Source organism: Trachypithecus francoisi, unplaced genomic scaffold, assembly GCF_009764315.1.
Source record: "Trachypithecus francoisi isolate TF-2019V2 unplaced genomic scaffold, Tfra_2.0 Lachesis_group19, whole genome shotgun sequence".
In the NCBI taxonomy this organism is placed as follows: domain Eukaryota; kingdom Metazoa; phylum Chordata; class Mammalia; order Primates; family Cercopithecidae; genus Trachypithecus; species Trachypithecus francoisi.
This window is the reverse complement of record NW_022681464.1, coordinates 6,245,976-6,266,543: the sequence shown is the minus strand read 5'-3', so window position 1 is coordinate 6,266,543 and position 20,568 is coordinate 6,245,976. Positions and strand designations below refer to the sequence as shown.

The 20,568-nt window shown below is 37.8% G+C and overlaps 1 protein-coding gene across 6 annotated transcripts in view; it reads right to left on the bottom strand.

Moving 5' to 3' along the window:
* Positions 1–20,568, bottom strand: part of DYM (dymeclin) — a 437,123-nt gene that overhangs the window by 288,388 nt on the left and 128,167 nt on the right. For 4 of the 6 annotated variants that reach the window (XM_033177780.1, XM_033177782.1, XM_033177781.1 and 1 more), the window contains 3 exons: positions 18,881–19,006; positions 16,405–16,547; positions 4,320–4,463 (listed from right to left, as the gene is read on the bottom strand). In XM_033177780.1, coding sequence (XP_033033671.1) covers positions 4,320–4,463; positions 16,405–16,547; positions 18,881–19,006 — 413 coding nt within the window. The remainder of the gene's footprint in view (positions 1–4,319; positions 4,464–16,404; positions 16,548–18,880; positions 19,007–20,568) is intronic. The other 2 variants (XM_033177784.1, XM_033177783.1) reach the window with 1 other exon arrangement.

Sequence of the window (20,568 nt, the reverse complement as noted above, 5' to 3'; positions counted from 1 at the left end):
CCAGAATCTTAAAACATACAAATAAAATTTTAAAACACAAAAATATAACTTAAAAGCAAATGAATCACAGTATTTCATTTTGTTGTACCAAAATACCCATATAATCATTGACAATCTGAAAACATCTCAGTGGTAACCATGTAACAGAAACCCTGTGTCAACACTTTGTTACTGAATTAGAGAAAACCAGTCTATTGGAGAAAAATATGAAACAAGTGTTTTCTTTTAGAAATGTAATGGAAATGCCAGGACAATAAAATACCCAAGTGTGCTAAAAATATACAGGTATTTTGGCCAAGCATGGTGGCTCACGCCTGTAATTCCAGCACTTTGGGAGGCCGAGGCAGGCAGATCACGAAGTCAGGAGATCGAGACCATTCTGGCTAACACGGCGAAACCCCGTCTCTACTAAAAACACAAAAAACTAGCCAGGCATTGTGGCGGGTGCCTCGTAGTCCCAGCTACTCGGGAGGCTGAGGCAGGAGAGTGGCGTGAACCCGGGAGGCGGAGCTTGCAGTGAGCGGAGATTGCACCACTGCACTCCAGCCTGGGCGACAAAGCAAGACTACGTCTCAAAACAAAAAACAAAAAACAAAAAACCATACACACACACACACACACACACACACACACACATTTTATAAAATAAAATATTCATGAATAGGCCATGTGCGGTGGCTTACGTTTGTAATCTCAGTGCTATGGAAGGCCAAGGTGGGCAGATTGCTTGAGGACAGGAGTTCAAGACCAGCCTGGCCAACATGGTGAAATCCCATCTCTACTAAAAATACTAAAATTAGCTGGGCATGGCGGCACATGCCTGTAATCCCAGCTACTCAGGAGACTGTCAGAAGAACCGCTTGAACCTGGGAGGCGGAGGTTGCAGTGAGCCGAGATCGCACCATTGTACTCCAGCCTGGGTGACAGAGTGAGACACAGTCTCCAAAAAAAAAAATTCATGAATACTTTTCAAGTTAAATATAGAGAAATATTTTACAAAAATCAAAAAGAAAAGGAATGTAAGTTTTCAGTGGCTTATTTTGTAAAACTGAAGACCTCAATCAAAATGTCCCAGAATTAATATTTCTGAAAAAAATTCCAAATTATAGAAGAAAAACATCAGGTAAAAAGATGTTTTACTGCAATGATACTTAAGCAAGCATTTATAAACCATCTAAATGCACATAAGATACAATTTAAATAAATGATAGTAAATCACAGAAGAGATAATAAAAACAATGTTTACTGAAGTTTATAACAATATGAGAAATGTGATCAAGTTTACAGCTAAACAATAGGATATATCATCACATCATACGGAATAGTGTTGCTGCCCCAAAATGCTCTATGCTCTACCTACTTATGCATCTTCTCCTCCCCTTGAAACCCTGGCTATCACTGATCTTTTTACTGTCTCTATTTTTTTTTTTTTTGCACTTTCCAGAATGTCATATAATTTGAATCATACAGTATAGACAGCCTCTTTAAACTGGCTTCTTTCCTTTAGCTATATGCATTTAAGGTTCTTCCATGTCTTTTCCTGGCTTAACAGCTCTTTTCTTCTTATTACTGAATAAAATTCCACTTTATGAATATACCACAGTTTGACTAATCTGTAGAAGGACATCTTGGTTGCTTCCAATTTGGGGCAACTTTGCATTTGTCTAAACCCTTAGTACTGTACAACACAATGAGTAAACCCTAAACTATGGATTTTAGTCCAAAATAAAGTATCAATATTGGCTTGTCAACTGTCACAAATGTGGTACACTAATGGAAGATGCTAACAGGGGAAACTTGAAGAGGAAATGTGTGTATGAGGACTGTATGCATTTTCCACTCATTTTTCTGTAAACCTAGAATTGCTCCAAAACATAAAGTCTATTAATTTTTAAAGTAAAATGTAAAGAATGAACAGGACAAAGGCACAACCATAAAGAGAATGACAGTGGAGCCTTAAGTGGTTGATGGATTTTAACAATTTCTTGTATAAAGTTAGCAGTGAATGTGGTGAGACACAGTCAAATTCTCAGAGAAGAGGATGAAAAAAATTCCTGGCAGAATCTTTGGCAGGGGGTCCAGAAGTAGAGAAGGCATGTGAAATGGGGCAAGAGTGAGAAGTGGGCCTGGAAATGAAGGTTTGTCAAAAGTCTTTAAGTAAAACAATCACCTCATATAAGGGTACTGACCTAGTCCTTAGTCATCCAGATTTTTTTATTTTTATTTTTTCTTTCTTTTTTTTTTTTTTTTTGTGACAATCTCACTCTGTCGCCCAGGCTGGAGTTGCAGTGGTGCAGTGGCACAATCTCAGCTCACTGCAACCTCTGTTTCCCGGGTTCAAGCAATTCTCCTGCCTCAGTCTTCCAAGTAGCTAGGACTATAAGTGTCTGCTACCATGCCCGGCTAAGCCATCCAGATTTTCAAGACTGCTCATATCATTCTAACAAAGGCTTGATAGCATTCATCCTTTTTTTTTTTTTTTTTTTTTTGAGACGGAGTCTCGCTCTGTCACCCAGGCTGGAGTGCAGTGGCCAGATCTCAGCTCACTGCAAGCTCTGCCTCCTGGGTTCACGCCATTCGCCTGCCTCAGCCTCCTGAGTAGCTGGGACTACAGGCGCCCGCCACCTCGCCCAGCTAATTTTTTGTATTTTTTAGTAGAGACGGGGTTTCATCATGTTAGCCAGGATGGTCTCGGTCTCCTGACCTCGTGATCCACCCATCTCAGCTTCCCAAAGTGCTGGGATTACAGGCTTGAGCCACCGCGCCCAGCCTTCATCCTTTTAACAAATATTTAGTATCTCCCATAACCCAGGATCTCTGCTAATGCACTGAGGGTTCAGGTACAATAAGCAACTCCTGCTCATAACACATTCTTCATATTCTAACAGGGGACACTAGGTAGGTAACAGAGAGGCCATGGCTACCCTAGAAAACAGATGATTCTACATAGACCCTATCATCTCTCCACTCTAATTCTCTACTCCATTTCATTCTGCTTCATGCCTACACCTGATACCCCACATCCTTGCCCCAAGGTCCACAAACTCATGACCACAATGTTTCTCCTGGAGCCACCATTGCTTACAGCATCATGGCAACCCAGAGATGCAAGCGGTTGTTCAGGGCAGCATCACACACAGAAGCAAACTAAGGCAGGAAATGCAGGGGCTATTAAGACAACAGCAATGAAGAAGGATCCGAACAATATGGGGGACTGAGAGAAGACAATAGGAGACTTGAAAACAAACCAGGTCTAGAAATTATCTTTCAGCTGGGCGTGGTGGCTCACGCCTGTAATCCCAGCACTTTAGGAGGCTGAGGCAGGCGGATCATGAGGTCAGGAGATCGAGACAATCCTGGCCAAAATGGTGAAACCCCATCTCAACTAAAAAAAAGTACAAAAATTAACTGGGCATGGTGGCGTGTGCCTGTAATTCCAGCTACTTGGGAGGCTGAGGCAGGAGAATCGCTTGAAACAGGCAGTCAGAGGTTGCAGTGAGCTGAGATGGCGCCACTGCACTCCAACCTGGTGACACAGCGAGACTCTGTCTCAAAAAAAAAAAAAGAGAGAGAGAGAGAGAGAGAAAGAAATTATCTTTAAAAATAAGGGTCCCACAATTTTTTATTTAAGAAATTATCTTTAAAAATAAGTGATAACCCCACAATTTTTTAGTTACTCACACAGCATCTCTCTTGATCAACATGTGTATAAATAGGTAACATTATTTCTACTTTTAGAAACGTTGTTGCAAAGCTTTACACTTTGGAACAGTTACTATTGAAGACACCTGCTCTCTTAAAGCTACTATCTGCTAGTCTACACTTTCTAAAATAAACAAACTAGATACGAAGTACAGCATGAGGACTAGAGTTAATAGTCCTGAAAAGTGTTAATAGGCATGAAAAATGGTACTGAAAGCTAGCAAGGCTTCCAATTTGATGAAGTTATGGTGAAGGGTACTACTGGGGTTAATCTGCACTTATTATCCTTTTTAATAATCTAAAAAGGGGGGAAATTACATTAATTTTGCAGGTAATTTTGCAAGCTGAAAGGCTAAAGGACCATGAAACAAGAAAGATAAAAACATTTAAGGTTGTTTGGAAAACTAAAGAAACTGACATAGATGAGAGGGAGAAAAAAAGATGAAGTAAGTGAATGGGAAACGAGCATTTATTTTCAGCTCACATTTTGTTCTGGACACTTATCACACATTATTTAAACGTGACAAAAGCCCACAGACAAAGATACTCTAAGTTTCATTTTTAAATGAGGAAACTGGGACTCAGCAAAGTTAATAACTTGCTCACGGTGACTCAACTTGTAAAAGGCAGGGCCTGGTTTCCAGCTGAGACCTTTCTGATGCCAAAAGCCATATTCTCTTCCAATCCACAACCCTGTTGGTGAAGAGGGACAGCTGTTTCTCTCCCTCTCTTCCTTTTGTCAAGTATGGGATCCCTGTGTCCTGCAGAAGTGAGATGAAGGCTGCTAAGCACCACGATGAATGGCACCCTGCTCCTCTCTCCACCACTTGTCCAACTGTGTTTGATGGGCCTTTAAGGACCATGGTCTCACAAAGATTATGAACAAGTACAAGAGGGGAAAAATGCAGAGCCATGTGCCATAATCCTATAAAGCATCATCATTCCGTTTTTATAGATAGGGAAAAGCTTGGAGAAATTACAACTTTCCCAAGTATAGAGCTTATTAGCGTGCAGTCAGGTCTGATCAGACCCCACATTCTTCATATACTGTCTTACCTAGCACTTCTGGAAGGACTAAGGATTAAAATATACATTTTTAATAGACAAACTGAAATTTACAACCATAATTCATCCTCAGAGTGATTCTATTTTCCTCCAACACTTATTATGAAAATAGTCAAATATACAGAAAAGTCAAAAAAACTATAATGAATACCCATCAACTCAGCTCCAAGGTTTTACATTAACATTTTGCTGTATTTGTGATAATATCTCTATCCATCTATCAATCCCTCTATTCATCCATTAATGAAGGTCAAAGTTAAGTTGCAGAAACACAGTGATTCTATTTTTTTATTATTATTATTTTTTAATCAAGACAGAGTCTCGCTCTGTCACCCAGGCTGGAGTGCAATGTCACGATCTTGGCTCACTGCAACCTCCATCTCCCAGGGTTCAAGTAATCCTCTCACCTCAGTCTAAAGATTAGCCAGGATTATAGGTGCGACATCACATCCAGCTAATTTTCGTATTTTTAGTAGAGATGGGGTTTCACCATGTTGTCCAGGTTGGTCTTGAACTCCTGAACTCAGGTGATCCGCCTGCCTGGGCCTCCTAAAGTGCTGGGATTACAGGTGTGAGCCACCGTGCCTGGCCTGATTCTATTTTAAAAGGGAAAGTTTTCAATAACTCTTAACATTAATTTTTGAATAACTCAACATTAATCTTTGAAAAAAAAATTTATGTAATTATAAATATTAAGAATTATCCATGTAAAAGGTGGTCTCAAAGCTACACAAGCTATAGTTTAAGGATTTTTCCTACCATACACAAATTATGTCAGTGAGTAACCTTGAATAAATTTAATCTTTAAATTTACTCCAAACACCCATTCTGAAATTAACATAAATTAAAACAGTTGCTTAATGAAAGTTACACTCACTTGACTGGGATATAATTTAACAGTTTTAAAGCAAATCAATTTTAACCACTTCATTTTTCAAAGAATAAGATTTATAGTCTCGAAAAATAGAATTCCATAATTTCAATTTCAATATTCTCACTTTTAAATATTTTTAAATTCTACAATTTACAGTACAATCTCAAAAATATATTAAATCATTAGCACCAAATAAATGGCACCTGTAGCAAGCCTCAGAAACTTATCCCAGGATTTCATCTGCAATTAATTGTTTTATTCTATATTCCTCCTGGTAAATACAAACTAATTCGTTCTTCAACTATTTATAACATGAAAGAGGCCATCAGTCTTCCCTTCAAATCTGTTAACAAGAAAATGAGAGTAGAAGATGGGCATAATGACTCCCAAAGCCAATTCTGGGAACTTGTTTAACGGGTTGTCAGCAAATTACAAGAACAAAAGATAACAAAGCTGTATTTTGACATTAGATTACTTCCAATGAATACCATTTTTAAAACACCTTTTAAGAAGTCTAAAATCTGAAGCCATACTTTTGTCAAAGAGCAATTTTTATTACTACTCTACAACTAAATATAGTTCTTTTGCATCATAAACACTATTCTAAATCTTCAATGTATCCCTGCAAGGAACCATTGCACAGAAACAATAAAGTGAAATTACCTATATTTTATAAGTCACAAAATGAGTTCAATCCTGAAAAGAGGGGGGTAAAAGTCATTATTTCTGTGAGCATATAAAATCTTTCTAATTATTCCAAATAGAGATGAAATGAGAATATAATTATTGTTTATTAAGCAGTTTCTTTTTTGAAAGTTCAAAGCATTTTAATTAGAAATCTGTTATTTTCACAACTCTGCCTGTTTCTGATTGCCACATACTTTTTCTCTTACTGTAGTTTTTCTCTCTCAATGAGTCACCCTAGAAAAAGCCAAAACTGAACAGAAAAATAACAATCAAGTAAAATATATTATAATTATTGCATACCATACCCATCACAATGAATTCAATAGTTTTCTCAAAAACAGAAATTAGAAATAAGAGTTTTAATCTTCAAGTTCTACTGTATTAATTTCTCTATCATAGCATTTGCCTAAAGAAATAAACACTCCTTTGGCCTTATAATTTGGCTTGGACACCCACCATTGCAAGCAAAGGAAAAAAAAAAAAACATTTTGGATGGCTCATTCAAATGGAAAAACCATATATCAGAAGTTATTGTGTAAAACCTCAGAACTTGTGGTTGAAAATGAAATTTGGCAGAACACATTTAATTAGATTTGACTCTTCAAAATATGAAATAATTATAATGACATTACAGCTTTGTCTTATAACTTAAAACACAGAAGAAATCTCAAAGTCAACACTTCCTTGCTTCACTCCCTTTTTAGACATTAGAGAAAAATATATTAAAAGAAAAGGCCAAAGTGGTAAGGATAGAATCAAATGAAAAAAAAAACCAAATAAATGTTACAACTTATTTCACCTCATGATATCAAATTTTCAACATATTTCTTTCATCATCTACCTGAATCTCTATTATATATTTATTGTGTACATTATTATATGTATGTTATTATATTACAACACATATAATATATACCAAACATCTGATAATTTTCATAATTTATTTACATTAAAAATCTGAGGAAACTTGGAAATCCTAAGGCCTTTATTTTTTCAGTACTTTGAAAACAAAAGTTTTATCTTAAATATTACCACGTAATAATATCTGATACTAATAGTGACCATTTGCTGTATACTTCCAAGGTACCAGTCTTTTTCCTATACATTTGCTCATTTGATCTCAGCAGCCCCACAAAGGAAGGTATTATTCTCATTTTATTGTAAGGAATTTGAGTCATTGAGAGGTTAATAGCCCAAGAACACACAGCTAATAAATAGCAGGTCTGGCATTCAATTCTAGGTCTACCTAACACAAACATCTAGAGTCTAGTACATCCCTCTTGTATAATACCAAATTATTGTAACCCACAGCTAGATCCTCCTACAAAGGACAATGTAAGTGGTGGCCCTCAAAATTAGAAAAGAGGATAACCTATTTCAATCACAGAATTGTTTTCTGAGGGACTCCTTACATATTTTGGCCTGTTTTGTTTTGTTTCGTTTTTTGTTAAAAAAAAAAAAAAACACAAGTTGGCAGGGTTAGAATGGGTAGTGAGTGATCTACTTTGGCAACAATCCTTACCATCACCACTAAACAGAGCTGTAGTTTAAGATCATGACTAGAGCTGAAAGGTGCCTTAGATGTCAACATACAAAAGAGATCAGTAGCCTTCCAAATTGAGAATTTCAGTGAGGAGCATTCCAGCACAACCTACTTAAAACCTGGTATGGATTGAATTTTTGTGTCACCCTCAGAATTCCTATCTTGAAGCCATAGCTCTCAATGTGAAGGCATTAGAAGGTAGAGCCTTTGGAAGGTGATTAGGCTTTGATGAGGTCGTGAGAGTGGAGTCCCCATGATGGGCTTAGTGCCCTCATAAGAAAAGACGAGAGCTTCCTTTCTCTGCCCTGTGAGGACACAGCGAGAAGGTAGACATCTACAAGTTAGGAATAGGGTTCTACACCAAGAAGTGAATCACCTGGCACCTGGATATCTGACTTCCCAGCCTCCAGAGCTGTGAGAAATATATTTCTGTTGTTCAAGACACCCACTCTACAGTATTTTGTTACAGCAGCCCAAGCTGACTAAGACAATACTTTACCATCTAACATCCTGTCCCATCACATAACAAATTATGGAAGTAGGGGTCTTCAGTCATTTGCTTTATAAAACATCTTTAATGGATGGCATGATAGCGGATGCCTGTAATTCCAGCACTTTGGGAGGCCAAGGCGGGCAGATCACTTGAGGTCAGGAGTTCAAGACCAGCCTGGCCAACATGGTGAAATCCTGTCTCTAGTAAAAATACAAAAAAATTAGGAGTGGTGGCAGGGGCCTGTAATGCCAGCTACTCAGGTGGCTGAGGCACGACAATTGCTTGAGCCTGGGAGGCAGAGGTTGCAGTGAGCTTACATCATGCCACCGCACTCCAGCCTGAGTGACAGAGCTAGATAGGCTCTGTCTCAGAAAAAAAAAAAAAAATCTTTAACATGGCAGGGTGATGTGCTTGTAGATTAAAGAAAGAATTAACTATTAACTGCCTTACTGACTATACTTAAGGCTACCCATAATATTGATATCATTGATTAGTTTGAAACATTTGAAATATTTATAATTCCAGTTGAGTCCACATCAAATGTTTTATTAAAATCTTTAATTGGCAAATTTTATAAACAAACTGTCAAAAAAGCAAATATAATAACCTTTTAGATAAATTAGTCAATAAGCAATGGTACCATAGTGATTGTTGTCAAGGCAAGTTCACTTAAGAAGCAAGGAGAACTCTCGTGTGGGCAATATCTGTTTCACAATCAAATTTTCCTTCTTTAACTGTTATTGGCCACATTTTGCACCACATAAAATGAAAAGCCAGTTGGAGAAAACATGGCTGGCATATTCACTTTTGTCAGTTTTTCAAAATATTTTAACATAAATTTCAAATTTGAGCAGACCAAAAAGATCCAAAGTTCTTAAATTTTTAAATTGTCTTATATAAATTTGTCCAGGATTTTCTGATCATTAGCTGTTGTTCTAATTAAATTTATTTTCTTTCTTTCTTTCTTTCTATTGTAACTAATAAGCACCAGCACAGCTTCAGGGCAGAAAACAAAAACAGTTATTTACATGAGAACAGATGTTGTATAATGTTCTATTCTGTATATAATACCTCACTTACTCCTCACAATAACTCTGTTCAAATGGTGTTATATTTGTCAGCATTACACATCAGGTCATGAGATTTTAAACGCTGGAGAACTTGGTAAGGTTATGCTGAGGTATGATTCTATCCCAAATCTTCTGATTCTGATTATCAGGCTCTAGAACCCACCCTTAGTCACCAGGATGTCCACGAGTGGGAGATGAGGAAAGGCATCTGAGAGGTCCCGGGGCAATAATAATCCAGGGTGAAATATTGGGGGGATTTGAACGCCCAAGAGGCTCCCAGGCACCTCCCACCACCAGGGGTACTACTAACTCCAGTTTTGCAAAGATTCCTGTGGGTAAGTCCTAAAACACAGGGGAAACTATGGGAATCCTTATTCCTTATTAACTCTAAAGTCTGTTGCCTGGCAAACCGAGGCTACTGCCCTCACAGCAAATCCTTATCATTGCTTCCAGCAAATGAAATCTATTCTATAAAGAACAGTCCAAAAAATCCCTAGTTACATTCACATTTGTTGTTATTTCACATGTGACATCTACAGAAACACTCCACTCTCCACACAAGAATTAAAATGTGCCACTACTCTCTCAATATGGTACCAAGGACACAATCCTGAAGAAAAGCCAAAATCCCCAAAATATAGGTTTAATCATGATCTGGAGCTGAAAATAGGAGCAAATCTTGGCTACAATTATAGGCCACACACCTAACAAAACTGAATCTCACTGAGCTACACTGACAGCCGTACCTTTATATATAAAGTTTGAAAGAGGAAGATAGGACATAAAAACTGCAGATACGGAAAAGACATAGATGATAAAATTGGCAAACATTTTATTAATAACTGAATATTAGCACCAAAACAGTTAGTGTGCATTTAGATTAATTTTTTAAAATGCAGACTCCAGAACCAGGGAAGTTAGAGTTCCAATTTATTTATTCCAGCGAAAGTACTGTACTCATTGTCAGACTCAAAAGATTTATCCTGAAAACTGGACCTCATCAGCAACAGAGCACACTAGGAACAGAAACTAAGGTCATACATGAAGAGGGGTCCGTTAAATCCATTATAAGCTGCCTCGAAACAATACATTTCCTCAGTAGTTAGTAGCACTGGCTCAACCACATGCCATGAAAGACCCACATCAGAAGAGATTCAGGCACTGGAAAGGAGGATGCATTCATCAGTGGTGCTGAAATGGCTCGGATACATCAGAATCACCTAGAATAATTACTGAAGGGGCATATTACCAGGTCCCACCTCATGTCTAATGAATCAGAAATTCCAAGTTCTAACTACAACGCATATTTATGTTTTTAAAGTATGCCAGGTGGTTCTGGAATTCTGTGATTCAGTAAAAAGTTCATTTAAAAATATCACATTAATTAAAACTGCAACACCTTCTTCTAATTAGTAAAGTAATATATCAATCGATTCATTTTCCATTTTGTCAGCACATTAGAAGAATATTTAAACAAAGGAAACAATTTTTTCTTGTACTGGAAATTTATTAATACAGGTTTGCTTGCACCTGTATTCATTCTAACCTCTTCCAGTGACTGAAATAAACCACACTTGACACATTTGAAAAAGCTTTTTAAAAAAAACTAAAATCTGTAAGTTAATTTCTATTACACTAATTTTAAAAACTTACTAGTGGTAATTAAAATGTCTTAGTAATTCCTCCAGTTATTTATTACATTCTGATTGAATGCCAACCAAGCACTCACTGAGTACTGCAGTGCCAATAATAAACAGGAGGAAGAGAGGCGGATCCCGCCTCATGGGGCTTTCAGTCTAAGATAGATAAATTGATAGCAGAGTGGTTACAAGAATACCTAATTGTAAAAATTCAACTTAAGTGAAATACAAACAATGCTATACTCAATAAAGGAGATTCTAAAATACAGAGGAAAATATCCATTTTCTTATTTTTATTGACTTAGAAGCAAATGGCTTTTAAGGACAGTTGGATGCTAAATTTACTGAAGCTGACAAGTATACTGTGGTAGCATAAGCGACATCCTCTTTCAGGAAATACACATTAAAGTATTTAGGAGTAAAGGGATATTACAATGCACGTAACTTATCCACAAATGGTTAAAAAAAAAATGTGTGTGTGTGTGTGTGTGTGTGTGTGCAAGAGAGAGAGAGAGAAAGAAGCGGGGGAGAGAGAGAAGAAAGTACAGAATGAGACAGAGGAGGAAAAAAACACAACAAACGGGATAAAATGTTAACAGTAAATTAATCTGGATAAAGTTACATATAGTTTTCTGTGATATTTTATTTTGGGGACTTTTCTATATGTGTGAACTTATTTGAAAATAAAAAAAAATTTTTTAAGTAGGAGAATGGAGATAAATGGGAAAAAAGATTGTTGATCATTCTTGAACAGGGGTTGCGGGTAGATGGGAGTTCATTCTACCATTCTCTCTACTCTGTATATCTTTAGGGTGTTTTTTGGTTTTTTTGAGGCAGAGTCTCTGTCACTCAGGCTGGAATGCAGTGGCGTGATCACAGCTCACTGCAGCCTCGACCTCCCAGGCTCAAGCGATCTTCCCACTTCGGACTCCTAAGTAGCTGGGTCTACAGGCATGCACCACCACGTCCTGCTAATTTTTGTATTTTTTTGTAGAGGTGGTGTCTCACTATGTTGCCCAGGCTGGTCTCAAACTCCTGAGCTCAAGTGATTCACCCACCTCAGCCTCCCAAAGCACTGGGATTATGGGCATGAGCCACCGTGCCTGGCATCTACTCTATACATGCCTGAAATTTTCTGTAATAAAATGTTAGAAAAGAAAAATAAAGAATAAATGAAATCAGGTATGTAAAGTAGCTACCACAGTGCCTGGCAAACAGAAGGCATTCAGCAAATGACAGACATCGTTACTACAACTGAGTTCACATCTATCTTGAGCATTAGCTTTTGGCATTTAATTGCACACCAGTATTCACTACAGTCCACAGATGTTGGGTGGCGCTCTGCTGGATACTGCAGGGGACACCCATACAAGTCAAGGAGCTTATGCCCTCAGGACTTGAGTGATCACAATAACAAAAGGCAAAAACAGCAAAAGCTCAGGGGTCTGATGAACTGAGCTTACGTTAACAAGCCAACATCATCTCTTTCCTATGTAATCTTACACAAAATAATGTATTAACCAGGAAAATCTCTTCATTCATCATTAAAAAATTAAAACCATCTATTTCAGATAGATGAGCCTATTATGAGAATAAATGAGATGCTCAAAAGTGGCACTGTAAACTCATATTATATAAATGTTAGTTCTCATTTTTTTCTATGTGGAGCCAACATAGGGAGAATGATGCATGTACATAAGTTACTACAAAGCAGAGTGGTACAGTGGTAAAGCATTACAGGAAAAGATCTCATGTAGCCAGGAGGGCAAAAGAAGTCTTCCTGGAGAAGGTGGAACTCAAGACAGTCCTTAATGGATGAACAGGCAGAAAATAAAGAGCCAGAGAGAGAAGTAAGGAGGACTCCAAGCTACTGTTCTATCCTAGCGAAGGCATAAAAAAGGAGAGCATCTGTATAGCAAAAGAAACTACCATCAGAGTGAACAGGCAACCTACAGAATGGGAGAAAAATTCTGCAATCTACCCATCTGACAAAGGGTTAATATCCAGAATCTACAAAGAACTTAAACAAATTTATAAGAAAAAAATCAAACAACCCCATCAAAAAGTGGGCAAAGGATATGAACAGACACTTCTCAAAAGAAGACATTTCTGCAGCCAACAGACACGTGAAAAAAATGCTCATCATCACTGACCATCAGAGAAATGCAAATCAAAACCACAATGAGATACCATCTCACACCAGTTAGAATGGCAATCATTAAAAAGTCAAGAAACAACGGGTGCTGGAGAGGATGTGGAGAAACAGGAACGCTTTTACACTGTTGGTGGGAACGTACACTAGTTCAACCATTGTGGAAGACAGTGTGGCAATTCCTCAAGGATCTAGAACTAGAAATACCATTTGACCCACCGATCCCATTACTGGGTATATACCCAAAGAATTATAAATCATCCTGCTATAAAGACACATGCACACGTATGTTTATTGCAGCACTATTAACAATAGCAAAGACTTGGAACCAACCCAAATGTCTATCAGTGATAGACTGGATTAAGAAAATGTGGCACATACACACCATGGAATACTATGCAGCCATAAAAAAGGATGAGTTCGTGTCCTTTGTAGGGACATGGATGAAGCTGGAAACCATCATTCTGAGCAAACCATCGCAAAGACAGAAAACCAAACACCACATGTTCTCACACATAGGTGGGAATTGAACAATCAGAACACTTGGATACAGGGTGGCGAACATCACACACCCGGGTCTGTCGTGGAGTGGGGGGCAGGGGGAAGGATAGCATTAGAAGAAATACCTGATGTAAATTATGAGTTAACAGGTGCAGCAAACCAACATGGCATGTGTATACGTATGTAACAAACCTGCATATTGTGCACATGTACCCTAGAACTTAAACTATAATTTAGAAAAAAAAAAAAAAGAAGAAAGAAAAAGGAGAGTATCAGGATGCAACAAAGTAACAGAGTCTTTCACAGAGTCTCAGAAACAAACAAAAGGATAACCAAAAACACATCTGTAAAAGTAAATGAAAAGAAACTGCAGAAGGCCTTGCCTGACTCATAGGAGGGTCCAAGCAAGTGGTTCACTACTCATCCAGCCGCAGTTCCAGTACAAGGATTCTCCTCCTGCCCTGCCAGTGCCAACAAATTTCACTCCGAAATTGTATGTTTTTTTTTTTACAACAAGGCACTCTGTTTCAAAGGAAATAATGTAGGCAACACATACAATGCACACACTGCTATGAAAAGAAATGCTTGCTATATCCAGGAAAACTTCAATCCCAACAAAAATGAATATAATCCAAATGAGTTTATAATTTACACTTGGCTTTGGAATATAATTTTTTTCAGTGAGGAACTTCCAATCATATTTTCTAAAGCCAATAGTAAAGTAAGAGAATTCTTTAACTACCAACTAAAAGATCATCAGAAGTGATCACACAACTTAAGTCAAATGCTGGCAACTTGATTGACTTTCCTGGAATGTGGATTAACTCAAAATTACATGACTGTGATCATTTTTACATTTCATTTTGCCCACAGTACATAGCTGTGTTTTTTAGGAGAATTTCCTTTTGTTGTTTTTTTTTTTATAATCCTTTGAGTCACACATATCACGAAATAATGAATCCATAATTACTCCATCTTGATTTATACTTTTACATGAATAGTTTTATGAAGATTTGGGAAGAAAGCTGTGTAAAATGTCTTGTGACTACATAGCACACTAAAAACCACAAATCTATTTTAATGTGCTTAACTGAATATTAAATTTTAAAATGATGAAAAAAAAAGACCATAGAAAGTTATGTAGTAATAATGTCAGAAATCACCATTCCAACTCACCTTCTCATTAGATAGACAAGGAAACTGAGAGCTAGGAAAATTAAGGGGCTTCCTTCCTGCTATCTAGTTAGGAAAAACTTTTGGCACCTGGCAACTAATGACACCACATACAATACTGGGTTCCTCTTGATATGACACATAACTGAAAGAAAAACCAAAACCTGTACACAAATCTATGTTTACTTTTTAAAAAAATGCCAAGTATTACCACTGTTTTGAAGAAAGCATTTACAGGCTTATACTATCTCTGCCACCCCAAAAAAAACCTCTAACCATATTGGAATATTGGGAAATATTCAGCTTTTAAACACTTATACCAGTTGAATGATTTTTTAAAAAAGAAAACAGTAACAGATCAATTAAGCCTTCCCATGGGACACAAAAATCCCTGAAATAATGAGGAAACTGGATAGGAGTAACTCAAAGAACCTATGCAGGTGTGGCACTCTTGGCAGGCTGCTCAGCACCAAAGGCAGAAGTGATCACAAGTGTGACTCAATTCATAATATTAAAAGAAATCAAAGGAAGGCAAATCTAAGACAGTCTGGTTCACTGATTAATTCTGTCAATTAACAGACCAAGTCTACTGCTTTTTAAAGAGGACTCTGAATCCAAAGAAGCTCCCAACACTGGCTATCTAGTAAGTTATTGCAGATAACTTTTTTGACCTTTTCATGTCAAACTGACACCTAGCTGGAGTGTAGAGCATGCCACAGCCATAACGCAGCTGTGGAAATCTGTTCCATTTGACTCTGTCCTGCGTGAGTAAGGAGAGGAAATGCTGCAGGTTTAGGAGGAGTAAGAAGCTGCCAGGCAGACCTCACAAGTACCAAAGTGTCGCTCTAGGAAGTTTCATTTATATAACTTCCCATGACCCAGGCCCTCCACCAGAACTACTCTCTTACTTCTAGTGTCTGTAGTCCAAATACTGTGAAGTGAAGCAGAAATGAGGACTTACTTTAAGGTAAGGAAGAGCTTTCTTCACTTAAGAAATTTGCACCCAATCAAACAGAACTCAAGTTTGTGCCATTTCACAGCTTATTACAAAATTCTGCAAAATATTCAGCTGCCACTGAATAAAGCACTTAGTGTACTAGGAAAACTGTACCTAATTAGTCACATAAAATCCTAACCAAAAAATACCCTAAAATAACCTAAAAGAGATTTCCTCTTATAATACAAGTAGTGTTGTAAGTTTACAAATGCTTAGTTTTATTTTTATTCTACAGCTACAATTCATGCAATATGTATATTTATGTGTAAGCATTCTTCCTGAAAAACGATGTTTTAGAGGTAATCTATTCATTATTTGCATACATTTAACATAAATCACTGCACAAAACAGGAAGTTTACTATTTTAATTACTTTGTTTTCACATTTAACCAGCTGCACAAATTCAATGTAACTATTAATGGCGGCAGCCAAACAAACAGAATTTCTTATGCCTAAACAGACAAAATTATGTGCACCAAAGAATTGAAAAAATCTGATAAAACTTACTTGCTACTCCTGATGCAAGTCCATAAAGCAGTCCTCCCCCATCCGACTGCTGAGGGAAAACATGGGTTCCTGGAGGAGGTGGCTTTTCTTGTCTGATAAAGTTATATAATAAGGTCTTCACAAGTTTGCTGGTATATGGAAGACTACACAAAAAGGAAAAAAAATCAAACTCATATTTATGGGAGTCATCTAATTCTGAGTAACAATACAGAAATAATTCTGCCATTAACACTATTAATATAAAAGGGCTATTGGTACAACTCACAGAAATTGAGCACTGTCACATAACAGTGAAGACCATGGGCTTTGAGAGCAATTCTGAGGCTTAATCCTGGCTTTTCCTCTTTTTTTTTTTTTTTTTTTTTGAGACGGAGTCTTGCTCTGTCGCCCGGTCTGGAGTGCAGTGGCCGGATCTCAGCTCACTGCAAGCTCCGCCTCCCGGGTTTACGCCATTCTCCTGCCTCAGCCTCCCGAGTAGCTGGGACCACAGGCGCCCGCCACCTCGCCCGGCTAGTTTTTCGTATTTTTAGTAGAGACGGGGTTTCACCGTGTTAGCCAGGATGGTCTCAATCTCCTGACCTCGTGATCCGCCCGTCTCGGCCTCCCAAAGTGCTGGGATTACAGGCTTGAGCCACCGCGCCCGGCCGGCTTTTCCTCTTACTACATCATAAAATATTGATCAAATTACTTAAATACCTTTTTGTTGTTGTTGCGGGGAGAGACACGGTTTCACTATGTTGCCCAGGCTGTTCTCAAACTCCTAAACTTAAGCGATCCTCCTGCCTCAGACTCCCAAAGTGCTGAGATTACAGGCATGAGCCACCGTGCCCAACCCACTTGAACTCTTGAACTTCAGTTACTTTATCTGTATTCTGTATAACACTGTAAGCTATTATAAATTTAGTGCGTAAGGCCGGGCGCGGTGGCTCAAGCCTGTAATCCCAGCACTTTGGGAGGCCGAGACGGGCGGATCACAAGGTCAGGAGATCGAGACCATCCTGGCTAACACGGTGAAACCCCGTCTCTACTAAAAAAAAAATACAAAAACTAGCCGGGCGAGATGGCGGGCGCCTGTAGTCCCAGCTACTCGGAGGCTGAGGCAGGAGAATGCCGTAGACCTGGGAGGTGGAGCTTGCAGTGAGCTGAGATCCGGCCACTGCACTCCAGTCCGGCGACAGAGCGAGACTCCGCCTCAAAAAAAAAATAAATAATAAATAAATAAATAAATTTAGTGCGTAACACACTATCTGGCAGTTGAAGGGAAGTAGTAACACAGAATCGGTAGAAAAAAGCAAGAATTTAAAAATAACAATAGGACTACATTTTTTAAGTATGAAATTATTCAATTATTCAATTGGTATTAAACTAATTCCTGCAATCTAGAGTAAGCTTTTTAACAGATGTCTTTAATGTACTATTGAGCTTTTTAAATATGGTTTCCAAGATGAACCACAAAAATAAGTAAAGACTATATTATGGTTTAAATATTTGGCACCATAATGATACTATAAAAACCTTACTTAGAAAATAAGAACACGAACACTCTCTACGTCTATTTTTAAAAAGCAACTTTAATACTCTGGCACTATAAGGAATGAAGTTCACAATCTTGTTTTAGCAAAGATACACACAGTCCCACAATGCCAGCACTACTTCAAATCACGGTCATTCTGGGAGTCTCTGTCAGAAAGACTTCCGATGCAAACCTCTGTCTCCAAAGTCCAGGTCCTTTCCCTCTTATCAGTGATTTTCAAATATGTTCAAAGAACATACATGCCACAGGAATAATCAGGGTGGCAAAAAGAACATGAAGAAGACAAAGCTCCCCACTACCTGAGAACTTTCCTCAAAGGTACTTTATTTGGATTTGTTTTACATTTTTAAAGTTTTGTGAAGATTATGTTAATACAAGGTCAGCTATGTGCATGTGTGTTGGTCATTTGCATCCCCGCCCTCTAGGAGATCATAAGCTTCTGCTCAAGATCATAGCCCCACAGCCTAATATGACTGGCACGTGGTTAGCACACAGTAAATATTTGCAGGCTCAATGAAGTAGAAATAGTCAGTGAAGAAGTTGTTGGAGAAACCCAAAGAGAGTGAGGGGGCACAGATCACAGTTGTTTCACAGAGACTGCTGAGAAGAAAAAGATACAAAAATAATCTGAATAACAAATATGACTTGACTACTTAAACATAGAATGAAGGAGAAGGAAGAAAAAGATTATTTCAAAGTTCCGATTCTACGAAGCAACCACTGGAGAAGGTAATGAAGCTAGGGGACGGGAAGAACAGGGAGGATGGGTAGATGGCACAGGAAAGCAGAATGCGGTTCCCTGTACACTGGGTTTAAAGAGATAACAGAACAACTAGAGGAAACACCTGGTTGGAGATATGGGACGATACTCAGGTAAGAGGACAAGACTAGAAATACAGATTTATACAATGAAAACTAGATATATTTAAAGCAGAAACATACCATGGGCCTCGCATCAAATACTTGTGGCTGATGCTCTGTCGCAAAACTTCTTTGTGGAAGAGCTGGCAGGAAAGGAAAACAACCATTGTTGATATAGCTTCTACTGATATTTCATATGTAATATCTCTGAAATGGAAGAAAAACAGAGTAACAATCACTTTGGAAGATCAGGACTCTATTCTTTTCTAAATGAACTGTACATTTAAAAACTCAAATCTAAATATTCAGTATTTTCAGGTTACTGAGAAATATTAACATAAAAATTAAGTCAAGCAAAAATATTAAACTCCTTTCCTGTCGTTAGCTGGTGTATTTGGGTTAGTTATCCCTTTATTTCCCTATTTTCCAGTTCCCATCTCCTATTAAATGACAAGTCTATTTGTGTATAATGGAAATAGTTACCAGCAGTGTTCTGCTTTGAAGATCCACTCTAGACTTCTATGTTCATTTCTGTTTAGTGATAATACAGATATTCAGATTGTAAAGCTGAAGAGAAGTTACAGTGTAGGGAAGAAAACAATGCCTTTTCATGTTGATGATCACTTTACAATCAGAACAATAATACACCCTAGATCTTGTGTCTCTAGTGACTACCTTTTTCAAGGCCAACTGTGCATGTTCAGCAAAATATTAACAGTAAACAAGTTATTCCTGTTTTATTAAGCATATTTTGACTATGAAGGGTTACTCTGTCCTCTCAAGATCATAAATCCCTTTGGGAAACAAGTCTTAGGTCAAATAAAAAAATTCAGCTGAACAGAAAGCACACAGAGGAACAGAAATTTCTAGTTACTGCAAAAGTTTAAACAGTAATATAATGGGGTATATGTTAAGACCAAGGAAGTAGAAACCTCAACAACACAGCAAAAAGAGCAATAGCACCAAAAGAATACTAAAATATTTTTTATAAAAATGAAATAATTATGAAAAACAAAGAAAAATACTTAACACCTACTTAAATGAAAGCTCATTAAACAAATTAATGATGACTTGATTCTAGAACTGGAAAAATTTAAATTCTACCAGATATCTTAAGGATATTAGTGATAGAAATATGTTTAAAAGGCCAGGCTTGGTGACTCACACCTATAATTTCAGCACTTTGGGAGGCCAAAGTGAGTGGATCACCTGAGTTCAGGAGTTTGAGACTAGCCTGGCCAACATGGTGAAATCCCATCTCTACTAAAAATACAGAAAATTAGCCAGGCATGGTGGTGGGAACCTGTAATCCCAGCTACTCGGGAGGCTGAGGCAGGAGAATGGCTTGAACCTGGGAGGCAGAGGTTGCACTAAGCCGAGATCATGCCATTGCATTCCAGCCTTGGCGATAAGAGCGAAACTCCATCTCAAAAACAAAAAATAAAGAAAGAAAAAGAAATATGTTTAAAAATGACATATAAAAAAAAAAACACACAAGAGACCGGCGTAATTAGCCTTATTACATATTGAATAAAGCTCAGCTCTACTCAGAAATCTGACTTTTAAAGTATTGTAGAACAATCTCTTTCCTGAAATTTCTATAATCACTGTTGTAAAAATTAACCATGTAAAAAGCAATTCTTGGGCACGGTGGCACATGCCTGTAATCCCAGCTACTCAGGAGGCAGAGGCAATAGAATTGCTTGAATCTGGAAGGCGTAGGTTGCAGTGAGCTGAGATTATACCACTGCACTCCAGCCTGGGAAACA